Source organism: Garra rufa, chromosome 11 (genome assembly GCF_049309525.1).
Source record: "Garra rufa chromosome 11, GarRuf1.0, whole genome shotgun sequence".
Lineage (NCBI taxonomy): Eukaryota > Metazoa > Chordata > Actinopteri > Cypriniformes > Cyprinidae > Garra > Garra rufa.
The window spans coordinates 40,416,677-40,438,897 of NC_133371.1; the positions used below are offsets into that span (position 1 = coordinate 40,416,677).

The 22,221-nt window shown below is 40.5% G+C and overlaps 1 protein-coding gene across 1 annotated transcript in view; it reads left to right on the forward strand.

Moving 5' to 3' along the window:
* The window catches only part of shank3a (SH3 and multiple ankyrin repeat domains 3a), a 287,571-nt gene that overhangs the window by 168,648 nt on the left and 96,702 nt on the right, over positions 1 to 22,221 (forward strand). Inside the window, exon 11 of the mRNA XM_073851121.1 lies at positions 6,131 to 6,315. Coding sequence (XP_073707222.1) covers positions 6,131 to 6,315 — 185 coding nt within the window. The remainder of the gene's footprint in view (positions 1 to 6,130; positions 6,316 to 22,221) is intronic.

Below are 22,221 nucleotides of genomic sequence, written 5' to 3' on the forward strand. Positions count from 1 at the left end.
CATCATAATCGTTTTTTATTACCTATTTTTATTAGCCATTACACACAATTAAATAAAAAATGTGCAAATTATTGGTCTGTGTTTATAATATTTTGAATGAAATGCGCGTTATTTGTAAGAAAGTCAGGTGTCACTAACATAGTTTAGCCCCCCTCCTTGTCCGCTTCATCTGGGAGAGGTGAACTGTACTCTGCGCCCCCCAACACCCCCCTCATCCCCTCCCCTCTCCTCTCTGCTCGCTCAGCTTCTGTGCAGCTCCTTCAGCAGCAGGGGTGGCACAGGTATCATAGATAATAGAAAACCGCTTAGCGGCACAGATTTTGTTTTTCCCTCCAAGTTCGTGTGCCACCCCCCACGTGTCATGAAAAAATGCCGCCCCGGGCGGCCACCCTGTTCGCCCATGCCTAGTTAGCTTTAGTTAATAAAAATACAACTGTTTATTGTTAGCTCAGGTCTGATGACTTTAGTAATTTTTTTGTAAATTCTGAAATTAATTATTTTTTATTAGTACTTCATGGTAACTAATGTTAACACATTGAAGCTCTTTGGAAAGTGTTACTAAATATTTGTAATAATTTGAAACATCATAGACTCAATTTGAAATTTTGAATATGAATTTTAACTGTGATCATTCAGATTAAACGATTTCAAATTGAATTTTTTAATCAAATATTTTTGGAGTTTATATTTACATCTGAATGTTTGAATTTCATTTTATTAATTTTAAACAAAAAACTGAAATAAAGCTAAAAATTTAATATATACTGTATATATTAAATTAAAAAAGTACATTTATATTTATCGTATTTATTGTTTAAATTACTTATTTATTTTTATAATCAGTTTTTTTTAATTAGAAGTTTTGTTCTGTTATAGTTTTTATAGGTTTCTAGGGTTTTTTTTTTATATTTATATTTCTCTAGTTTATGTTTACATTTTTCCATGTGTTTTAAACAATGGAAACCTTTTTTAATAGATTAATATTTTTAATAGTTTTACTTTTAGATAGCAAAAACATGACCAGTCAAAAGATTTTGAACAGTAAGCTTTTTAATGTTTTTTTTTTTTTTTTGAAGAAATCTCTTCTGCTCACCAAGCCTGCCTTTATTTGATCCAAAGTACAATAAAAACAGTAAAATTGTGAAATATTTTTACTATTTAAAATAACTGCTTTCCATTTGAATATATTTTAAAATGTAATTTATTCCCCTGATCAAAGCTGAATCTTTGGCATCATTACTCCAGTTAAATGACCCTTCAGAAATCTAATGTTTTGTATATAAATATAGTATACTGTCTCCAAGCTTTTGAATAGTATAGTGTATAATGTTACAAAAGCTTTTTATTTCAGAAAAATGCTGATTTTTGGATCTATTTATCAAAGGATCATGCTAAAAAATGTACTCAACTGTTTTAAATATTGATAATAATAAAATAGAGCAAATCAGCATTTTAGAATGACTTCTGAAGGATGTAACAATGAAGACTGGAGTAATGATGCTGAAAATGTAGCTTTGATCACAGGAATAAATTACATTTTAAAATATATTCAAATAGAAAAAAACATTTCAGAATTGTACTATTTTTGCTGTACTTTGAATCAAATAAATGCAGGCTGTGTGAGCAGAAGAGAATTCTTTAAAAATGTTAAAAATCTTTTGACTGGTAGTGTATTTCATTTTGTATTAAGTATAGAAAGTATGTGGTAACTACTGTAGTTAATTCATGTTAATTAATGCACATTAAACCTCTTTGAAAAATGTTACTGAATATTTTTAATCAGTCCAAAATTTAAATCTAACAACTATGAATCGTAGGTGTGTTTGGTCATTCAGATTAAATGATTCCAAATTCAATGCTTAAATCAAGTATTTTTTGGAATTTATAGGCACGTCTGAATGTTTGAATGAAGCGCATTTTTGGACATCATACACATTCAAAAATTCTTGTGAATCACAAGCACAATTAAACTGAGTGTTGGAACTGTCTCGGAAGGCAGCTCGTTCTGATTCTGAGTTTTAAAACGCTGAATATGTCTTCGTGAATTCACACAGTGTGTGACAATTCCTCATGCATGGGAAGAGTCAGATCGGCCTGAGATCAGACAGAGCCGAGTGTGACGTTAATGTCATCTACGTCTGCCGTTCCTCAGGCGCCGTAGCACTGCTTCGAATCTACCTTCTTACAAATGTCCTAAATAAAAAGAACACTTGTCAGAGACTGTGTATGTCTGTTTTTATGATGATTGATGTGTGTGGAATATGGTATTACTGCAGAGCCCGCCAATGATTTTCAGTGCTGTTTATTACAGGCTTGTGGCGGCTCTGACTGATCAATACTGAGTCAGAGGAAACCGTGACGACGGGACTCCATACCTCTCTGTCTCTCATCCGTTCGCTCTCTTCTTACAGCCTCTGTCCATCATTTTCTTCTGTGATACTTTCTCTTTTCCATCCTTCTTTGCTTTACGGCCCTTTTCTTTTCCTCTCACGGTTTCTTATCATCTCTCCGCCCTTAAATTCCTCTCTCTTTCTTGTTACTCTGCATTTACATGCTGCAGTCACTCTCGCCCCGTACCGCTGCAGTAATTGGAAAGCCGTCACTGAGCTCGATGTTTAGAGCGAGGGGTAAATGGAGAGAGAGAGAGAGATAGCTGGAAAGAGTGTGTGAATATGCATGTGTGTTTGGACTGACTGACTTTGACAGTAAAGGCAAAGGTGTAAGGGAACACTTTACAGTAAGATTCTATTTGTTAGAAATAGTTTGCTGCATTAGTTACAGTGTAGCGGTGTTGCATAATTTAATTACAAAGTAAATGTAACTGTAATCTGTTACAGTTAATGACAAAAAAATGTAATTAAATTACAGTTACTTACAAGAATGGTCAGAGTAATGAATACTTCTTGCATTAATATTTACTATTTCTTGTTATCATTTCAAATCTGTAATTTAAGTTTAAAAAAAGGGCTGATTTTGTGCTGGCTGTGCATTAAAATTCAATTGTTATAATCTTAATTAAAGAGATGAAGGATGTTTTAAATGTTTGAAAATGATAGAAAACATTTGTTAAAAATTTAGAAAAGTAACTAAATTACTTTAACATACAATAGTAACTGAAATGTACACTACTTATTACATTTATAACTTGTAATCTGTAACTGGTAACCTTTACAACACTGATTAGTTAACATAAACTAACGATGAAAAATACTTTATTAATCTTGGTTAATGTTGATTCCAACATTTACTAATACATAATTAAAACTAAACGCTGTATCTATTAATGTTATTTAATGAATTACATTTTTAACAATATTTGAAGTGTAATTTATGAGATTTGTTGTATTTTAAATCCATTTTTAATTTGTAAAAAGTTTGTATATGCATTGAATATGCAAATCATAGAATTATCATCTTAGTTAATAATTCAGTATACTTTATTTTTGACCAAGCACCCCATGTTTCGGTAGTAACTGCACATTTTCGGTAGTGACAGTAATGCTTCAGTAGTGACCACAACGCATTATTTTAACTTGCGTACTAAAACGTTCTAGAATACAAAAAAATTGCATAACTGTACTAAAAAAAATATTTTCCCTAAATGAAGGATTTTGTGTTTCTTTTTGTCACTACCGTAACGATGACGTTTCGGTTTTTCAGTAGTGACAATTTTACGGGATAACATCCAAAAAAACAAAAATTTCACTACCGAAACGCCACCAAATGTTTCAGTAGTGACAATTTTCTAAACGCTAACAAATGTTTCGGTAGTGACAATTTTATATTTTATCTTTTTAACAAAAATGTCACTACTGAAACGCCACCAGATATTTCGGTTGTGACTGTTTCGGTAGTGACAATTGTGGGATAACATTAAAAAACAAAGATGTCACTATAGAAATGCCACCACATGTTTCAGTAATGCCAATTTTATGGGATAACATTCAAAAATTAACAAGATGTCACTACCAAAACATCACCAAATGTTTAAGTAATGAAAATTTTACGGGGTAACAACCAAAAAACAAAGATGTCACTACTGAAACGCCACCAAATATTTCAGTTGTGACTGTTTTGGTAGTGACAATTGTACGGGATAACATTCAAAAAAACAAAAAGATGTCACAATAGAAACGCGACCACATGTTTCGGTAGTGACAATTTTACAGGATAACATCCAAAAAAACAAAGATGTCACTACCAAATGGCACAGAATGTTTCAAAAGTGATAATTTTATGGGATAAGACCCAAAAAACAAAGATGTCACTACTGAAACGCCACCAAAGTTTTCGGTTGTGACTGTTTTGGTAGGGACAGTTTTACGGGCTAACACCCAAAAAAAACAAAGACGTCACTACTGAAACACCACGAAATATTTCAGTTGTGACTGTTTCATTAGTGACATTTGTACGGTATAACATAAAAAAAACACTACCAAAGTCACTACCAAAATGTCACCAAATGTTTTGGTAGTGAAAATTTCACACGATAACATTATAAAAATAACAAGATGTCACTACCGATACACCACCAAATGTTGCGGTGGTAGTGAAAATTTTACAGGATAACATCCAATAAAAAAACAAAAATGTCACTACTGAAACACCACCAAATGTTACTTTTGAACCTACCTCAAAGATGCTAATCCGTACATGGTTAATATATCACAGTTCTGAACAGTGGAAAAAACAGCCCGGACAAAAAAATGGAAAAAAAAATTCAATATCATTTTCATAAATTGAAATTGGGGTTAGGATTTTCTCCCAGTTGAAAGTATAAAAGAAACTAGGATTTTATTTTTGTATACTGATATTTTAAATATTACTGTGAGTTTCAATAGATAATTGAAGGATTGTAGAAGTTTTGAATACTTAAATGCTTTTTAAATGTGTTTTTGGTTGTGGGACTGGGACAGCAGTTTGCACCAATTCTGTAGAAGGCCCAATATACAGTATATTATTGAAGTATGCTGCATTCTCCACTTATGTTGTGCAAATTTAATTCAGTGCATGTTTGTGAGATATACCTCATTTGCATAGCACCTTTAGTGCATCAGGTACTAAAACAGCACAAACAAACAATGCATAAACAAGCATGACTCATTCTCAGTGATTTGACCCTAAAATATTTAAGCAGATTTCCAGTAGGAGTAAAGTAACATCCTCAGGACACACAAACCTGTTCTAGCCCTTTAAGCATCATTCTCGAGTGTGTGTTTAGCTGTTATTCTAGTTTGGTTCCTGACTGGACTGAAAACAGGAATCATTTTGGGACGTTGCCTTTTCGCTGACGTGTTTGTGTGTGGAATGAATGGGTGAGCGATTTGCGATGAATGAGAGAGACAGGGCTATAGCCACTCTGCCTGCAGCTGCATTAACATTCAGAAGCTGTCTTACTGACCGAGGGAGAGAGAGAGAGAGAGAGAGAGAGAGAGAGAGAGAGACAGGGAAGGGAGGGGAGGACTTGGAGGGCAGAGAGAGGGGGTAGGAGGGGCTGTTGATTACAGCACTAGGAGAATGTGTGTGTGTGTGTGTGTATGTGTGTGTGTATGTGTAAGTGTGTGTGTGTTTGTGGGTGCAGGGCTGTTTTAGGGGGGTGAGGTGAGTCGTGCTCAACCCCCCCCCACACACTAATCAATCCGGACCCCTGGTGCCCGCGCGTTGTCGTCGGCGACCGTCCGCGTACGGATAGAATGTTCAGGGCGGGAGCGTGCCAGCCCAGCCACGGGGAAACGGCGCAGCCGCGTCACAGCGTGTGTGCATGTGCGAGCGTGTGCGCGAGAGCCACGGGGAGTGAACATGCCCCACTCGCGGCGAGTGCAGCCCGAGCGCTCGGCGCCGTTCGCGACAGGCAGCCGTTAACGGGAGCGAGGGGGAGGGCGGGGAGCGCTCAGAGGGAGGAGAGGTGGAAGAAAGGAGGAGAGAGGAGCAGAGGAGGAGAAGAGGGATAGGAAGAGAGGGAGTGAGCCGCTTTCACCTGACGGCCCTGGCCGGTTCGGGAATATCGAGGAGGAGACCCGCGCACGCACACACGCACGCTGCCGCCTTCTCGCGGGACCATGTCGGTGACCACCGGATTTGGCTACCAGTTGCCGGGCATCACCACCGTAACCTATGTTTTTGTTTACAGCCCGGGGACGGTCCAGCGGGACCCCAGCCCTCCTCCCGCGGGGCCCTCGCACACACTCTCAGGAGCCCGGGGCCCCAAACGGAAACTCTACAGCGCCGTACCGGGGCGCACCTTCATCGTGGTCAAACCGTACACGCCGCAGGGCGAGGGAGAGATCCAGCTGAACCGCGGAGAGAGGGTCAAAGGTGAGTGCCCTTTGCCTGCTAATCACTTTGCACTTGACAGCTGTCAATCATCTGGGAAAGGGGCGGGGTTAAAGCAAGTTTGCTCTGTGGTGACAATCACGGTTTGTGTGTTGCAATGTGTCTCTTGTGCTATTAGAGTTGATTTGTGGGATCTTTATCAGGCTGTCCGGGAAGTCTTGTGACTTTATTGGCAAAAAAAAATGCTTTTCACATAATCATGATTAATGGAATGGAAAAGGGCTGTTTGGATTACTTGAGTTCAATTTAGTTAATTTAGGAACTAAAAGAGGGCAATATCGGTTATCGGTTGATAATTGCAAAATGGCATACTGTTAAAAGAAAAATCAATAATAACAATTCTGATTTTCCTTCTGTTCATGCTTTGTAAATTAATTATAATAATACATACTTATGTGACCCTGGAACACAAAACCAGTGTTTTTCTTTTATGCCAAAACTTATTAGGATATTAAGTGAAGATCATGTTCCGTAAAGATATTTTTGTAAATTTCCTAATGTAAATATCTAGCATTGCTAAGAACTTTTTTGGACAACTTTAAAGGCGATTTTTTGGCTCAGCCAAATATTGTCCTATCCTAACAAACCATGCATCAATGAAAAGCTTGTATATATATAAATATTGATAAATATTGTAATAGATTACTTAATCATTTTCTGAAAGCTGATTAAATAAGATTTCCATTGATGTATGGTTTGTTAGGATAGGACAATATTTTGGCCGAGATACAAACTAAATATTGCGAAAATTGCCTTTGAAGTTGTCCAAATGAAGTTCTTAGCAATGCATATTACTAATCAAAAATTAAGTTTTGATATATTTATGGTAGAACATTTACTAAATCTTCACTTAAAATCCTAATGATTTTTGGCTTAAAACAAAAATCGGTAGTTTTGACCCATACAATGTATTTTTGGCTATCGCTACAAATATACATGTGCTATTTAAGTTTTGTGGTCCAGGGTCACATATTTGCAAATAAAGGTTATAAATTAAAAGATATACAGCTGTACAATTGCTTTATAAAGTGGCAGTTGAAATACAGCACACAATATGCTTATATATAATCTGTAGCGTACAGTAAAATATTGTCATTGCTATAAGCAGAAAATGATTTGAGACAGACTGTAGAACTAGATCTGCTGGCTGTGTTATGGTCTGTAGTTGGATCCACAGTGACCTACGGATTGTCTGTTTTGCGAGATGCACATGATTTTCCATCTTTAACATGTCATCTGCACTGGTATGTCTCAGAACGGGGGGACGAAGGCTTGTCGTCTGTCAAACACTGCTCTCTGGAGACCGTCTCTCACATCACAGACACACCGACGCTCAGGCCGTGCTCACTTGCTTACGCGCTCTAGCTAGGGAATCTGGATCCAAAGGGGCTTCAGCTCAGCTCAGTATTCATGTGTTTGTGCAGTGTACATGCAATGCTGTTAAAACATGTGGTTGTAACTCATACTCACTGTTGAGCGTATGAATGAACGCTGTAGAAGTGTGTGTGTGTGTGTGTGTGTGTGTGTGTGTGTGTGTGCGCTCATGGATCAGGTTCATGGCTTAAGTGTTGTTCTGTTCTTGTCTCCATTCATGCTTCAAACCAGACTACCACTCAAACGCAGTGGAAGGTAAAGAACTCTGCATCCATCCCACTGCCCTCCAGTGTGTATGAGACTGTGTGTCCCGTTCACAGCCCCCCACAATGGTGTTTTTATCCTTCAGTAACTCTAACTTTCTTTCCACTCTGCATGCCCACCTGTGCACCTGTGCTCCCTGAACACATACACCATTATGTTATTGTGTTTCCTTCCTCTCTCTTTAGGCTCTACGGAAACAAAATATTGCACATATTCTGATTTCTGTCACATTTAATGCTTAAAGCATTTTAATAGAGTATAATTTCCTCTGCTTGTACCCAGAGGAGGCTGTTATTGCTCTGAGGTTGCTCATGTGTAGCTCAGAAAACTTAGTGGAGCTTCATTTAAGTGCTAACTTTGTTTCTATGTACTTAAATTCCTTCAGAGAAATACAAATAGACATGCATTAGATGAATATTTGCGTGTGGTATGAGTAAAGTATTTTTGCTGCCGGCAAAGCTCAGATCATTCGGTCTTGAAAGAATTTGAATGGAAGTTGTTGTTATGATTATTACTATTACTCAGATGCTGCTTTTTATTGCAGTTCTTGAGACTTAATAAATGTCCTAGTTGTGCTGCTTTTATATATTAGCTTTGTCTCAGATGTTTCTTTTAAAATTCCTTGTGGGAAATACACATACATGAGATGAATGTATGTTTACGGCTGTTAGTGAAAAGTTATATATGTATGCTGCTGGCAGAGCTCAGATAGTAGTTGTTATTGTTGTTAATATAATTGATCAAAACTGCTTTTTATTTGTGCTTCATTTAAATATTAGATTTGTCTCAAGTGTTTCTTTTAACTTTTCTTATGATAAATACAGATATACTGTATACATGGCATTAGGCAAATATCTGCATACAGTATTAGGTCAAAAGTTTACATCCTCCTTTCAGAATCTGCAAAATGTTAATTATTTTACCAAAATAAGAGGGATTGAATTTATAAAAATTACCCCTTTTAAAAGTTTACGTCCCCTGGATTCTTAGTACTGTGTTGTTACCTGAAAGATCTTTTTTTTTTGTTTGTTGTTGTTAAGTGATAGTTGTTTATGAGTTGATTGTTTGATATTTAGGCAAATAAGAACAAATTATACATCTCCATTCTGTTCAAAAGTTTTCACCCCCAGCTCTTAATGCATAGTTTTTTCTTCTGGAGCATCAGTGAGCATTTGAACCTTCTGTAATAGTTGCATATGGGTCCCTCAGTTGTCCTCAATATGGAGAGATGGATCTCAAAACCATACAGTCGTTATTGGAGAGGGTTCAAATACACAAAAATGCTGCAAAGCCAAAGAATTTGTGGGACCTGAAGGATTTTTCTGAAAAACAGCGGGCAGTTTAACTGTTCAGGACAAATAAGGGACTCATAAACTTTATAAAATCAACTACTGTATTCTTCTTTGGACTATGTGTAAACATCATTTATGTGAAATGATCTTATTCAGGTCAGTACTAAATTAACGATAACATGCATTTTTGTATGATCCCTTTTATTTTGGTGAAGTAATTAACATTTTGCAGATTTTGAAAGAGGGTGTAAACTTTTGTTTAAACTGTATGAAGGAACTTAAATATAAGTAATTATTATTATATTGCTTTTTTGCATTCCTGAGACTTAATGAAAGTACTAGTTATTTAAATATTACGTTGTCTCAGATGTTACTTCTTAATTCTTTAGTAAGGAAACAAATAAGTCAAAAGTTGACATGCTGTAACCATATAAAACTCAATTCATGTGTATTGCATAACTCAGATCTTGGATTTGATGTGAAATGTTTGAGATCGTATTGGTATCTTGACTGTTGAGATCTTTTTTGAATGTCTTGAGGAAGCATCATTAGTCTTCTTCTCCTACTACTAGTTCTTGAGAAGAAAACATGGGCAAACATCTCAATTTGCTCTCTATTTAATCGCTTTGCTGCCTGGGAAAAACATCTGAGATATCATATTTGTGATTTTACTGTCCTATGGGACATGTAATCGTTTAGTCCAGAACAGCTGCCTGTACGCCTTTCCTTCTGAAAACATCCTGACTCACATTCCTGTGCTGGGCAGCAGGTGCATTAGTGGCCATGAAGTGCCAGGACGCCCATGCTGGTGGAGATGGAGTTGCCGCTATAATCTGGTGGCACCATGACAGCATGCTGCTTGCGCCAGCTCAGAAACTGCCAGGACAAACCATATGCTGGACACACGACGCATCTCTGACGTAACAGCACCATATGTCAAAAAATATTCATATTTCCTGTGCACTTTCTGTTCTTGTAGCACCTCTGTAACCTTAGAAAGAGGCGAGCAAGCAGCCAGCTGTCTCTCTTTGACTCATAGTTCCTGATATATTCGTAATGTCTGTCTCACTGATGTTCATTAATGTAGGAGTCACTGCTGGGAAAACAACATCTCATTTTCAGCTTCAGCAACGCTGTCTATGCAAACAGCGGGTCGCTTTGCCATACTATTCAATTTTGTGCTTTAATGTATCCTGGATTTAGGCATAAAATGTATTTTTGTAGATATTATAAATATATATTTTTATATAATATGTGACCCTAGACCACAAAACCAGTTATAAGGGTCACTTTATTGTACAGACATTATCTGAAAGCTGAATAAGTAAGCTTTCCAATGACGTATGGGTTGTTAGGATAGGACAATATTTGGCCAAGATACAACTATATGAACATTTTGAATCTGAGGATGCAAAAAAATCTAAATATTGAGAAAATCGCCTTTAAAGTTGTCCAAATGAAGTTCTTAGTAGGGATGCACCGAAAGACTTCTATCACCGAAGCAACACGGCCGAAACAGTACGTTGACGCAAACAGGAACCGCAGCCTGCGTGTGCCTGTCTGAAGCAACACGTCGGCGGTGTGGACATATTTCAGTACATTTGAGAAAGACCCACGGATAGCGATTTGCAAAACTTATAATGCCGAAATTTCAAGAGGGGGTGTGTGTGCAGTCGTGCGCGCAGCCAGTGACGAGAGCAGAGAACGAGACAGATGTAGCTTTCAGTGAGTGAAAAACAATGGCCTTACGTTGGTGTTACGTCGCAATATTTTAAAGATATGTCTTTTCTATAGACTGTATTTTTATAAATATTTATGTTTTAAACCATGGAGGTGAGCCAATGGATATCACACAAGCAACGTGAAAACTGCGCAATATGTTAAAGTGAAAGTAAAAACTGACAGTGCTTTCAGCATCTGATGTGCATTCTCTCAGAGACAATGAGAGACGATTATACTTCATATGCTGATGTTAATTTAGTCCCCTAATATTTTTCTTGTGCCCCGAACATGGTGGGAGAAAATAAAAAGAAACGAATTTTGTGTAAGGTTTGTTTTTGAAAGTCTTAAAGCTCTTAATTTTCATTGATGACTGCAGTGTTATTAGGGGTTAAGAAAGTCTTAATTATGATTTCAGGTGATCTTAAATGTGGGGACTGAAAGACAAGAATTGCGATGAAACTTAAAAAGGCTATCCATTGAATGAATGTGAGCGCTGCACGTTTCAAAGTCATTTGCTGCACTGCTCTGTGTACCATTCTGACAGCGCCTCCTGCTGGAAGAGAAACATAGAGTTGTAAATGTGAACTGATGGATCCACAAGATAATGTGTTATAAAAATGTAAACAATTGAAACAAAGGCAGTAAAATGTATATGTATATGTTATTTAAGTAATATAATACTTGATTGATAATAATTGTTTAAATTATGAAACTTTAATATTAATTTATGCAATTGCAATGCCTTGATTTTAGTAAGATTAGTACACAGTCATAGCCATAAATGCAATGGTACTAATAATTGGCATAATTCTTTCGGTGTTTCGGTTTTCAGTTTTCGGCCTTGGTTTCCTCTTTTTCGGTTTTCGGTTTCGGCCGAGAATTTTCATTTCGTTGCATCCCTAGTTCTTAGTAATGCATATTACTAATCAAAAATTACGTTTTTATATATTTATGGAGATTTACAAAATATCTTCATGGAACATGATCTTTAGCTAATATCCTAATGATTTTTGGCATAAAAGAAAAATCTATCATTTTGACCTATACAGTGTATTGTTGGCTGTTGCTAGTTTTGTGGTCCAGGGTCACATATAATACATTTTATTTAATATGTTATGATAATTCACCATTATAAAGTTGTTTCAATATATATATATTTATATAATCTACCAATCAGTTTTCCCTAAGTTTTTTTTTTTTTTTTTGTATTTGAAAAAAGTTTCTTCTGGTCATCAAGGCTGCATTTATTTGATCAAAATACAGTAAAAACAGTAATATTCTGAAATAATATTACAATTTATAATAATTGATTACCATTTAAATATATTTTATATTTTTAAATGTAATTGATTGACAAGTTTAATTTCCAGCAGGCATTTCTCCAGTCTTCAGTGTCACTTTTGATCATTTTAATGCATCCTTGCTAAATAAAATGGTTACATTTTTTGAAAAGTAATGTGTAATACAGATGAATCTCAAATTTCTGAACTAGACTGAGAGATGCCTGCTGTTTTTACTGTGTGAATAGAAATTTAATCAAACTCCAAATGAAATATTCTAATAATCTGAGATACCTGTAGCTGTAGTGTGTAATTATCAGCATAAATGCTTGAAACATTTTGATTTATGTGTTATGAGTCTACAATATAGTATTTTCACTTACTAAAGTTAAATGTTTACATACACCTTATATTATACTATATTACCAAAGTAAGTGGGATTGTTACGCCAGGCCAGCAGAGGGAGCCCTTACCCCCACTGACTGTTGCTGCTCCCTCTGCTGCCTCTATGGTTACTTCCTGTTTGTCTACCATAAAAGCCAGCTTCACACACACACTCATTGCGAAGTATTGATTTACATTTGTGGACATTACTGAGCATTTTTCCCTGTTTGTTTTCCCTGTTTTCATAGTCATAGTCTTAGTCAGTTTATTCCTAGTCTTAGTCATAGTTTTCTAGTTTCTGGTCTTCATTTCATTGTTTCCTTTGGACTGCTCACCTGGATTTTGACCCACGCTTGTTCTTTGGATTACGCTATTGGATTATCTTTGCTGTTGATGTTTGCTGGTGATCGACCCTGTCTGTTCTGACCTCGTCTAAATAAAGCCTTGCATTTGGATCCCCACTCTCAGTCATCCCGTTTGTAACAGAATACTTCGACACACCCGGATCCAGCGGCTTTATTCACCACCAGCAGAACAACCCATCAAGAATGGATTCAGCAGGAAGTTTGTCCAACCCCGTAAGTCTGCTCTGCTCCATCTTTCAAAATGGCCGTCCCATCGAGCATTATGTGAGGGATTTCATTGCTTATTGTTATCTGGCACCTTACGATGAGACCTTAATGAAGGAGTGTTTTTGGAGTGGGTTGGACACAGATATCGGTTACAATTTACCCGATGAGGACCCTAGTTGGACCCTCGCACAGTTTATTGACTTTGTGTTGTCGCATTGTGGATCTCCGTTCACTGTGGGAGTACTAGAAGGGCCTCAGCACAGGATGTCTGCTAGTCTCGAGCCACAGCACAAGATGTCTGCTAGCCCAGAGCCACAGCACAAAATGTCTGCCAGCCTAGAGCCTCTGCACAAAATGTCTGCAAGCTTCGAGCCACAGCACAAGATGTCAGCTAGCTTCGAGCCACAGCACAAGATGTCTGCTAGCTTCGAGCCCAAGCACAAGATATCTGCTAGTTCAAAGCCTGTTCATAAGATGTCTGCCTTTCAGGAGCCCGTTCACAAAATGGCCGCCTTTCCCGAATCAGCTTTCGGAAGGACCATCCTTCCTGAGTCCGCATTCAAGATGGACACCCGATTGGACCCAGCTCACAAGAAATCTACCACGTCTGACTTATCTCACAAGATGGCTGCCACCCCAAGGCCCGATCACAAGATGGCCGCCATCCCCAAACCTGTTCACAAGAGGGCCGCCACCCCCGAACCCGATCACAAGATGACTGTCCTTCCCGAGTCAGCTCATAAGATGGCCTCCTTTCCTGAGTCTGCACCCAAAATGGCCGCTCTTCCAGACCCTGCTCACAAGATGGCCGCCGTTCCAAGGCCCGTTCATAAGATGGCTTCCGTTCCTGAGTTCCCGGTCAGAATGGCCACCACGCCAGAGCCTGCTGCTAAGATGGCCGCCACGCCAGAGCCTGCTGCTAAGATGGTCGCCACGCCAGAGCCTGCTGCAAAGATGGCCGCCACGCCAGAGCCTGCTGCAAAGATGGCCGCCACGCCAGAGCCTGCTGCAAAGATGGCCGCCACGCCAGAGCCTGCACCCAAGATGACCGCCACGCCCGTGCTTGCACACAAAATGGCCGCCACGCTTGAACCTGCACGCAAGATGGCCGCCATACCTGAGTCTGTTATTAACAGGGTGGCTACAGCGTCAGACTCTCACCCTCCCAGGACGTATCAGAGACTAATGTCTAGCTTGGAGGACCCACCACTGCGGTCGGCTCGTTCAGCTGGTCCCTTACTGTCAGCCGAGCCAGCATCTGCTAGCGCCACGTCAACCAAGCCAGCGTCTGCTCACGCCACGTCAACCAAGCCATTGCCTGTGAACGTCATATCTGCTTCTCTCGAACCTGCACCAGCTGCCGTTCCTACCAAGTCAAGTCACGTCACAGTCACTGTCCCTGCCAGGACAAGTCAAGATACAGCTGCTGTTCCTGTCAGGCCAAATCATGTCGCAGCAGTCGTTTCTTCAGAGCCAAGTCAAGCAGCTGTTCCCTCCGAGCCAGGCCAAACCACAGCTGTCCCTGTCACGCCAAATCAAGTTACAGCTGCTGTCCCTGCCGAGTCGAGTCACGTCACAGTCACTGTTCCTGCCAGGACAAGTCAAGATACAGCTGCTGTTCCTGTCAGGCCAAGTCAAGCAGCTGTTCCCTCCGAGCCAAGTCAAGCCACAGCTGTCCCTCTCACGCCAAATCAAGTCACTGCTGCTCCTGTCATGACGAGTCAGGTCATAGCTACTCCTTCACTGCCAAGTCACATCTCCCCTGAGCATCCAGAGCCTTCACTCTCAAGCCATACAGAGCCAACGCTCCCAAGCCATGCAGAGCCAACGCACCCAAGCCATGCAGAGCCAACGCTCCCAAGTCATGCAGAGCCAACGCTGCCAAGCCATGCAGAGCCAACGCTCCCAAGTCACACAGAGCCAACGCTCCCAAGCCCCACGCCCAATGACCCGGAGGGCATTCCTCCGCCAACTGTGTTACCTGTTATGGCTATCGCCATTTTGAGTGTGTGGGCTGCACACTGTGCCCCAGTGGCCTCTTCTGCCCATGAGTCTGCCCACAAGTTTGCTCTGGAGAGCTCTTCTGCACGCATGTCCGCTGCGCCTATACCTCCTTCGGAGGTGGCGTCCATAGCGGAACTTCACGCTCTGCCCGCTCAGCCAAGGCTTCACGCTCTGCCAGCACCGCCAAGGCTTCTCGCTCTGCCCGCTCCGCCAAGGCTTCACGCCCTGCCCGCTCCGCCAAGGCTTCGCGCCCTGCCCGCTCCGCCAAGGCTTCACGCTCTGCCCGCTCCGCCAAGGCTTCACGCTCTGCCCGCTCAGCCAAGGCTTCACGCTCTGCCCGCATCGCCAGTGCTCCCTGCTCTGCCAGCGCCGCCAAAATTCCCTGCCCTGTCTGCTCCGCCAAGGTTCCTTGCTCTGTCTGCCCCGCCAAGACTCCCTGCTCTGCCTGCACCGCCTAGGTTCCCTGTCATCTCTGTCTTGGCGTTTGGGGCCGTTCCAGAAGTCTCTGTCTGCCCAGGAACCGCCCCGAAAGTCGGTCCTGAAGTTCTCGTCTGCCTGGTCACGGCTATGGAGGCCACGTTCTCCCGTGAACTCTCTACTTCTCTCCTTGCTCTGTCTGCCTCCTCTATCCCTGTTCTCCCCAGGTCCCAGTCCATGATGCGGCCACCTGTTCCGCCCTGGAGGGCTTCTACGCCTCCTGTTCCGCCCTGGAGGGCTCCTGCGCCTCCTGTTCCGCCCTGGAGGGCTCCTGCGCCTCCTGATTCGCCCTGGAGGGCTCCTGCGCCTCCTGATTCGCCCTGGAGGGCTCCTGCGCCTCCTGCTCCGCCCTGGAGGGCTCCTGCGCCTCATGCTCCGCCCTGGAGGGCTCCTGCGCCTCCTGCTCCGCCCTGGAGGGCTCCTGCGCCTCCTGCTCCACCCTGGAGGGCTCCTGCGCCTCCTGCTCCGCCCTGGAGGGCTCCTGCGCCTCCTGCTCCGCCCTGGAGGGTTCCTGCGCCTCCTGTTCCGTCCTGGAGGGCTCCTGCGCCTCCTGCTCCGCCCTGGAGGGCTCCTGCGCCTCCTGCTCCGCCCTGGAGGGCTCCTGCGCCTCCTGGTCCGCCCTGGAGGGCTCCTGCGCCTCCTGCTCCGCCCTGGAGGGTTCCTGCGCCTCCTGCTCCGCCCTGGAGGGCTCCTGCGCCTCCTGCTCTGCCCTGGAGGGCCGCTCCGCCTCCTGCTCCGCCCTGGAGGGCTCCTAAACCCCTTGCTCCGCCTTCGGCTTCGCCCCGGAGGGCTTCTACGCTTCCTGCTCTGCCCCAGAGGGTCGCTAAGCCTCCTGCTCCGCCCTGGAGGGCTCCTAAGACTCTTGCTCCACCTCAAAGGACTGCTCTGCCTCCAGCCCTGCCCTGGAGGGCTCCTGAATCTCCTGCCCTGCTCTGGAGGGCCTTTGCCCCACCTGTTCTGCCTCAGTCTCCTGGCCCCCCCACCGCTCCCCTGGACTGTTTCCTCCTGTTGTTTTTTGGAGCGTCTGGAAGCCGCTCCTTGGGGGGGGGCTATGTTACGCCAGGCCAGCAGAGGGAGCCCTTACCCCCACTGACTGTTGCTGCTCCCTCTGCTGCCTCTATGGTTACTTCCTGTTTGTCTACCATAAAAGCCAGCTTCACACACACACTCATTGCGAAGTATTGATTTACATTTGTGGACATTACTGAGCATTTTTCCCTGTTTGTTTTCCCTGTTTTCATAGTCATAGTCTTAGTCAGTTTATTCCTAGTCTTAGTCATAGTTTTCTAGTTTCTGGTCTTCATTTCATTGTTTCCTTTGGACTGCTCACCTGGATTTTGACCCACGCTTGTTCTTTGGATTACGCTATTGGATTATCTTTGCTGTTGATGTTTGCTGGTGATCGACCCTGTCTGTTCTGACCTCGTCTAAATAAAGCCTTGCATTTGGATCCCCACTCTCAGTCATCCCGTTTGTAACAGGGATCATACAAAATGTGTTTTATTTTTATTTAGTACTGACCTGAATAAGATATTTCACAAAAAAATACATTGAAATATTGTCCACAAGAGAAAATAATTATATATAATAAGTTGAAAACAATAAGTTGAATTTATACAAATGACCCCGTTCAAATGTTTACATACGCTTGATTCTTAATACTGTGTTGTTGCCTGAATGATCCACAGTTGTGTTTTTTATGTTTAGTAATAGTTGTTCATGAGTCTTGAACAGTTAAACTGCCCGCTGTTTTTCAGAAAAATCCTTCAGGTCCCACAAATTCTTTTGTTTTTTGGTGTATTCGAACCCTTTCCAACAATGACTGTATGATTTTGAGATCCATCTTTTCACACTGAGGACAACTGAGGAACTCATATGCAACTATTACAAAAGATTCAAATGCGCACTTGTGCTGCAGAAACAAAAATGATGCATTAAGAGCATGGGGGTGAAAACTTTTGAAAAGAATAAAGATGTGTAGATTTTTCCTATTTTGCCTAAATATCATATTTTTTTCATTTAATACAGCCCTTCAGAAGCTACAGAAAATACGTACGTTTCCCAGCAGACAAAATAAGTTAAATTTACCTACATCTTCAAATTCCAAAAGTTTTCACCCCCAGGCTCTTAATCCATTGTGTTTCTTTCTAAAGCATCAGTGAGCGTTTGAACCTTCTGTAATAGTTGCATATGACTCCCTCAGTTGTCCTCAGTGTGAAAAGATGGATCTTATAATCATACAGTCATGCACATAAATGCTGAAAAAACATGGACATGGTCGGTGTGTATTATTGTAATTAATAACAGCAGGCACATTTTTCCTCATCTAGAATAATCCTGAGATTTTGTGTAAGAACCTCTCCTGAGCACCCAAGTATGCATCTTGTATACAGTTATTGTTGAATGAGCCCCAGTGAGAGTGTTGTGTGATGTGATTTTGTGCCCCAATCGCATTAGTTCACCTTTGGAGACTCGCACTTCCTGATAAAATCACGTTTGCGTGCACAAATGTCTGCGAGACCTTGAGGACTGAATAAACCCGCTCGTGACTTCAGGTTGATAACCTTTAGCGTGCTCATGTGGGAATGTTTTGATGGTCCTGTGCCTCATACAGATGTGAAATGCATTTGGACGGTGTGGCTTCAGTTCATTGGAGCTTACCAACTTCAGCCTTGCTTTGAGGTCGCAGATGATAAACGGATGAGGAAATATATCCCCCTCACAGTGGTGAGACCTGCTACTGAGGAATGATATTTTTAGTGTAGCATTTTTAGGGCAGATCTCAAGCTCGATATGTGATTGATATATTTGCGAAAAAGGTTAGAGTGTACGTTTTTACCCGAGTCACATTATAAAGGATCTGAAAACAGGTTGTAATTACATATTTTTAATTTTAGTATGAACTTTGAATCAGTATGTTTGATATCCCTACTTCTGATTACTCCAAGAGAACAAGAGTTAAGTACCAATCTATAATTACTCAGCCAACTTAAAGGAGTAGTTCACTTTCAGAACAAAAATTTACAGATAATGTACTCACCCCTTTGCCATCCAAGATGTTCATGTCTTTCTTTCTTTAGTCGTAAAGAAATGGTGTTTTTTGAGGAAAAATTTCAGGATTTCTCTCCATATAATGGACTTCTATGGTGCCCCCAAGTTTGAACTTCCAAAATGCAGCTTCAAATGGCTCTAAACAATCATAGCCGAGCTGGTTTTTTTCTAAAAAAAAAAAAAAAGACAATTTATAGGGGTGTAACGATATTTCGTAGTACGATATTTCGCGATACAAAAATTTTGCGATATGTATCGTAGAGTGATGACGATACATTTACGATATGACGTCAGTCTAATCCTATTGGTTGAGCTGCCGACGTGTCCTATCTGCTACAGCGCAGCTTGTGCTTTCATTGCAGTTGCAGAAATCGCTTGAACTGAATATTAGTAGAGCAACATGAGTTCGGCTGAAACTGAAATTGAAGATGCCCCGTCTTCACGTCCGACGTCTGGTAGCATTTTGGTTTTACAGTCACGAGACAGGACGACGGTAAAAAAATTACAGACAAAACACTATTACAGTCACGGCCATGTTATTACCACAGAGTGGGAAATGAAAAGTTTCGTGCTTCAGACTCATTCGCTTTTCGAGTCACACATTGGAACATTTCTTAAAGCTTTTACGGCTCTTCGTGACAGGAACCTCCGAAGATAAAAAATATTTAATCTTTTTATAAGCAGCAGCCACGATTTAACCAGTTACCGCACAGATTATTATTAACAACCAAAAGAACATTTCACTGAGCGCATGTCGGAGTGTTGAAAACATGATCAAGATCATTTAAAATAGGCTATAATTGAGCTGTATGATCCATAAAATACGGAGAAAGGCTATAAATAAAGAAAAAAAAATCCAGGAAATGCGTGTAGTATAGCCTGCCACTTGGTTTGCCAGGTAAAAATAAAATTATGTGTAAAATGTCATAGTTAACTGTATCTGATATGAAAACAAGTCATTGTCCCATAAAATGATAAATAGCAAATAACACATATAGTGTTTTCATTACGTTTTATTTATTGAGCTTTTTGTAAAATAAAATGAGACATTGTTGTTTGCAACTACGTTTACCCCGAGACCGCGTCGCGATTCCACCGCTTGCCGGGTCCCCTGTGAAAGGGCTTTTAAACGGTCTTCAGACAGAGCGTCAACACAAGCACGGGACCGTTTCGGAGCAGCTGCGTGTCAGCGTGTACAGGATTGAGTCCAAAGAGCAAATACCCGTGCATGTCACCCGTCCGACCCACACCGGACAGATAAATATTATCCCACCCGTTACGTCAATTTTAGCGGGTCACCCTTCGGGTAGGACTCTGTTTCGCACACACATTGAATCTTGCGTCGCAAGCAGGTTTAAAGAATTTGACATCTTGACAATTTTATCACTATCATGTTGTTAATTTGAATACAGAAGGTTTTTAGTAAACCTTAAAATGTGACCTTGTAAGTACAACAAAGAAAGTTGTTTATTTTTTTAAATAGATCTGTTGTTTGGTTTTCAGTTTCATGTTTTAATTTTTGTTCAAAATATCGTGATACATATCGTACCGTGTACCCAATATCGGGATACGTACCGTATCGTGACCTGGACATATCGTTACACCCCTAACAATTTATATACTTTTTAACCTCAAATGCTCGTCTTGTCTAGCTCTGTGTGTACTCTGTGTAGAGATTAAAAAGTATATGAATTGTAAATGTTTTTAGAAAATAACCAATCGTTTCGCTAGATAAGACCCTTCTTCCTTGGCTGTGATCGTTTAGAGCCATTTGAAGCTGCATTTTGGAAGTTTTGACACAAAAAACATAATTTCCTTCCGACTGAAGAAAGAAAGACATGAACATCTTGGATCACAAGGGGGTGAGTACATTATCTGTACATTTTTGTTCTGAAAGTGAACTACTCCTTTAATCATAGACATCAAATTTGGCTGAAGCACCAGCCAAGAACTTCCAGATTAAATTTTGAGGTGTATAACTGACATTCCCAAAAAGCTGTTGTCTGTCTGCTTGTTGAAAGAGACAGTACGTCTAACACTTTTGCTCTTTCTGCTCTTACAATGCTGTTTATCTGTTTTTACCTTCACTTGACTATTTTTTTCTCTTCTCTCTCATTCCATTTTCTGACAGAAGAGAATGTTTATGAGGAGATCAAGCTCGGTAAACATGAATCCCACTCATCTCCACCTGCCTTTTTTCTCTACCCTGTTCCTAGCTCGTGTGATATTACAATCATAGAGCGAAATACACTAGTAAAATCAGCATTGTAGACCCACATATGCACACTTTGTCTAGTTGTAGAGCTTTGCTGAATGTGTGTTGTCTCTTTCTGGCAGAGTCTATCAAAGAAAGTGAAGAGGAAGGTAAATTCATTAGTGTAGAGCTTTGTGCACTGCGCTGCTGTTGCTGGACTCTCTGTAGACTGCTTTAGGTCAGACGGAACCAGTTTGAGACCACAGACCAGGTTTTGGCGAAAAAGGATGGAATGATGGATGAGGTTTGCTGTGTGCCTATGTGTGTGTGTCCAAATGTCCTTACAAAGATGGTGAAGCCCACATTGTGGAAATCCTTCTATTATTTGAAGGAAAATAATAGCATAAAGGCCTTATTTCATATGTAAAAATGGAAGACAATCAGGTTTTGGTTTGGGTAAGGTTAGTCTGTAGTAATTATGTTTGGCTTAATTTTAGAACAAAAGATGGCAGATTTCCTTCCGAAACTATATTTTACTGATTATTTTACTTATTTTTTCTCACAATTGTGAGTTTACATCTCACAATTCTAACTTTCTTTCTCAGAATAAATTAAGATGTAAACTTGCAATTGCGAGATAAAGAATTGTGACGTATAAACTTACAATTGCGAGTTATGAAGTCAGAATTGCGTGATATAAACTCACAATTGCGAGAAATAGTCACAATTCACAATTTTCTGACTTTTTTCTCGCAAATGCGAGTATGTTTCTCATCATTTTGACTTTTTTCTCAGAATTGTAAGATACAAACTTGCAAGTGCAAGTTATAAACTCACAATTGCAAGAAATAAAGTCAGAATTCCCAATTCTGGCTTTTTTTCTTACAAATGTGTTTGTTTCTCAATTTTGACTTTTTTTCTTAGAGTTGTGAGATATAAACTCGCAGTTTGGATCTCGCAATTCTGAGTTTTGAAATTTTATAATTCACAACTTTGAGTTTATATCACTCAATTCTGATAAAAAAGGTAAGAACTGTGAGTTTATATCTTGCAATTCTGACTTTATTTTTCAGAATTGCGAGTTTATATTTCACAATTCTGAGAATAAAATCAGAATTGCGAGTTTGTATCATAATTCTGAGGGGAAAAAAGTCAGAATTGTTATAAAAAAATAGTTGTAATTGCCTTATTTCATTTTTTATTCAGTGGCAGAAACAGACTTTCACATTTGGCTTTTAAGTAGCAATGTTGAAAATATTTTTTGGCTGCTCAAT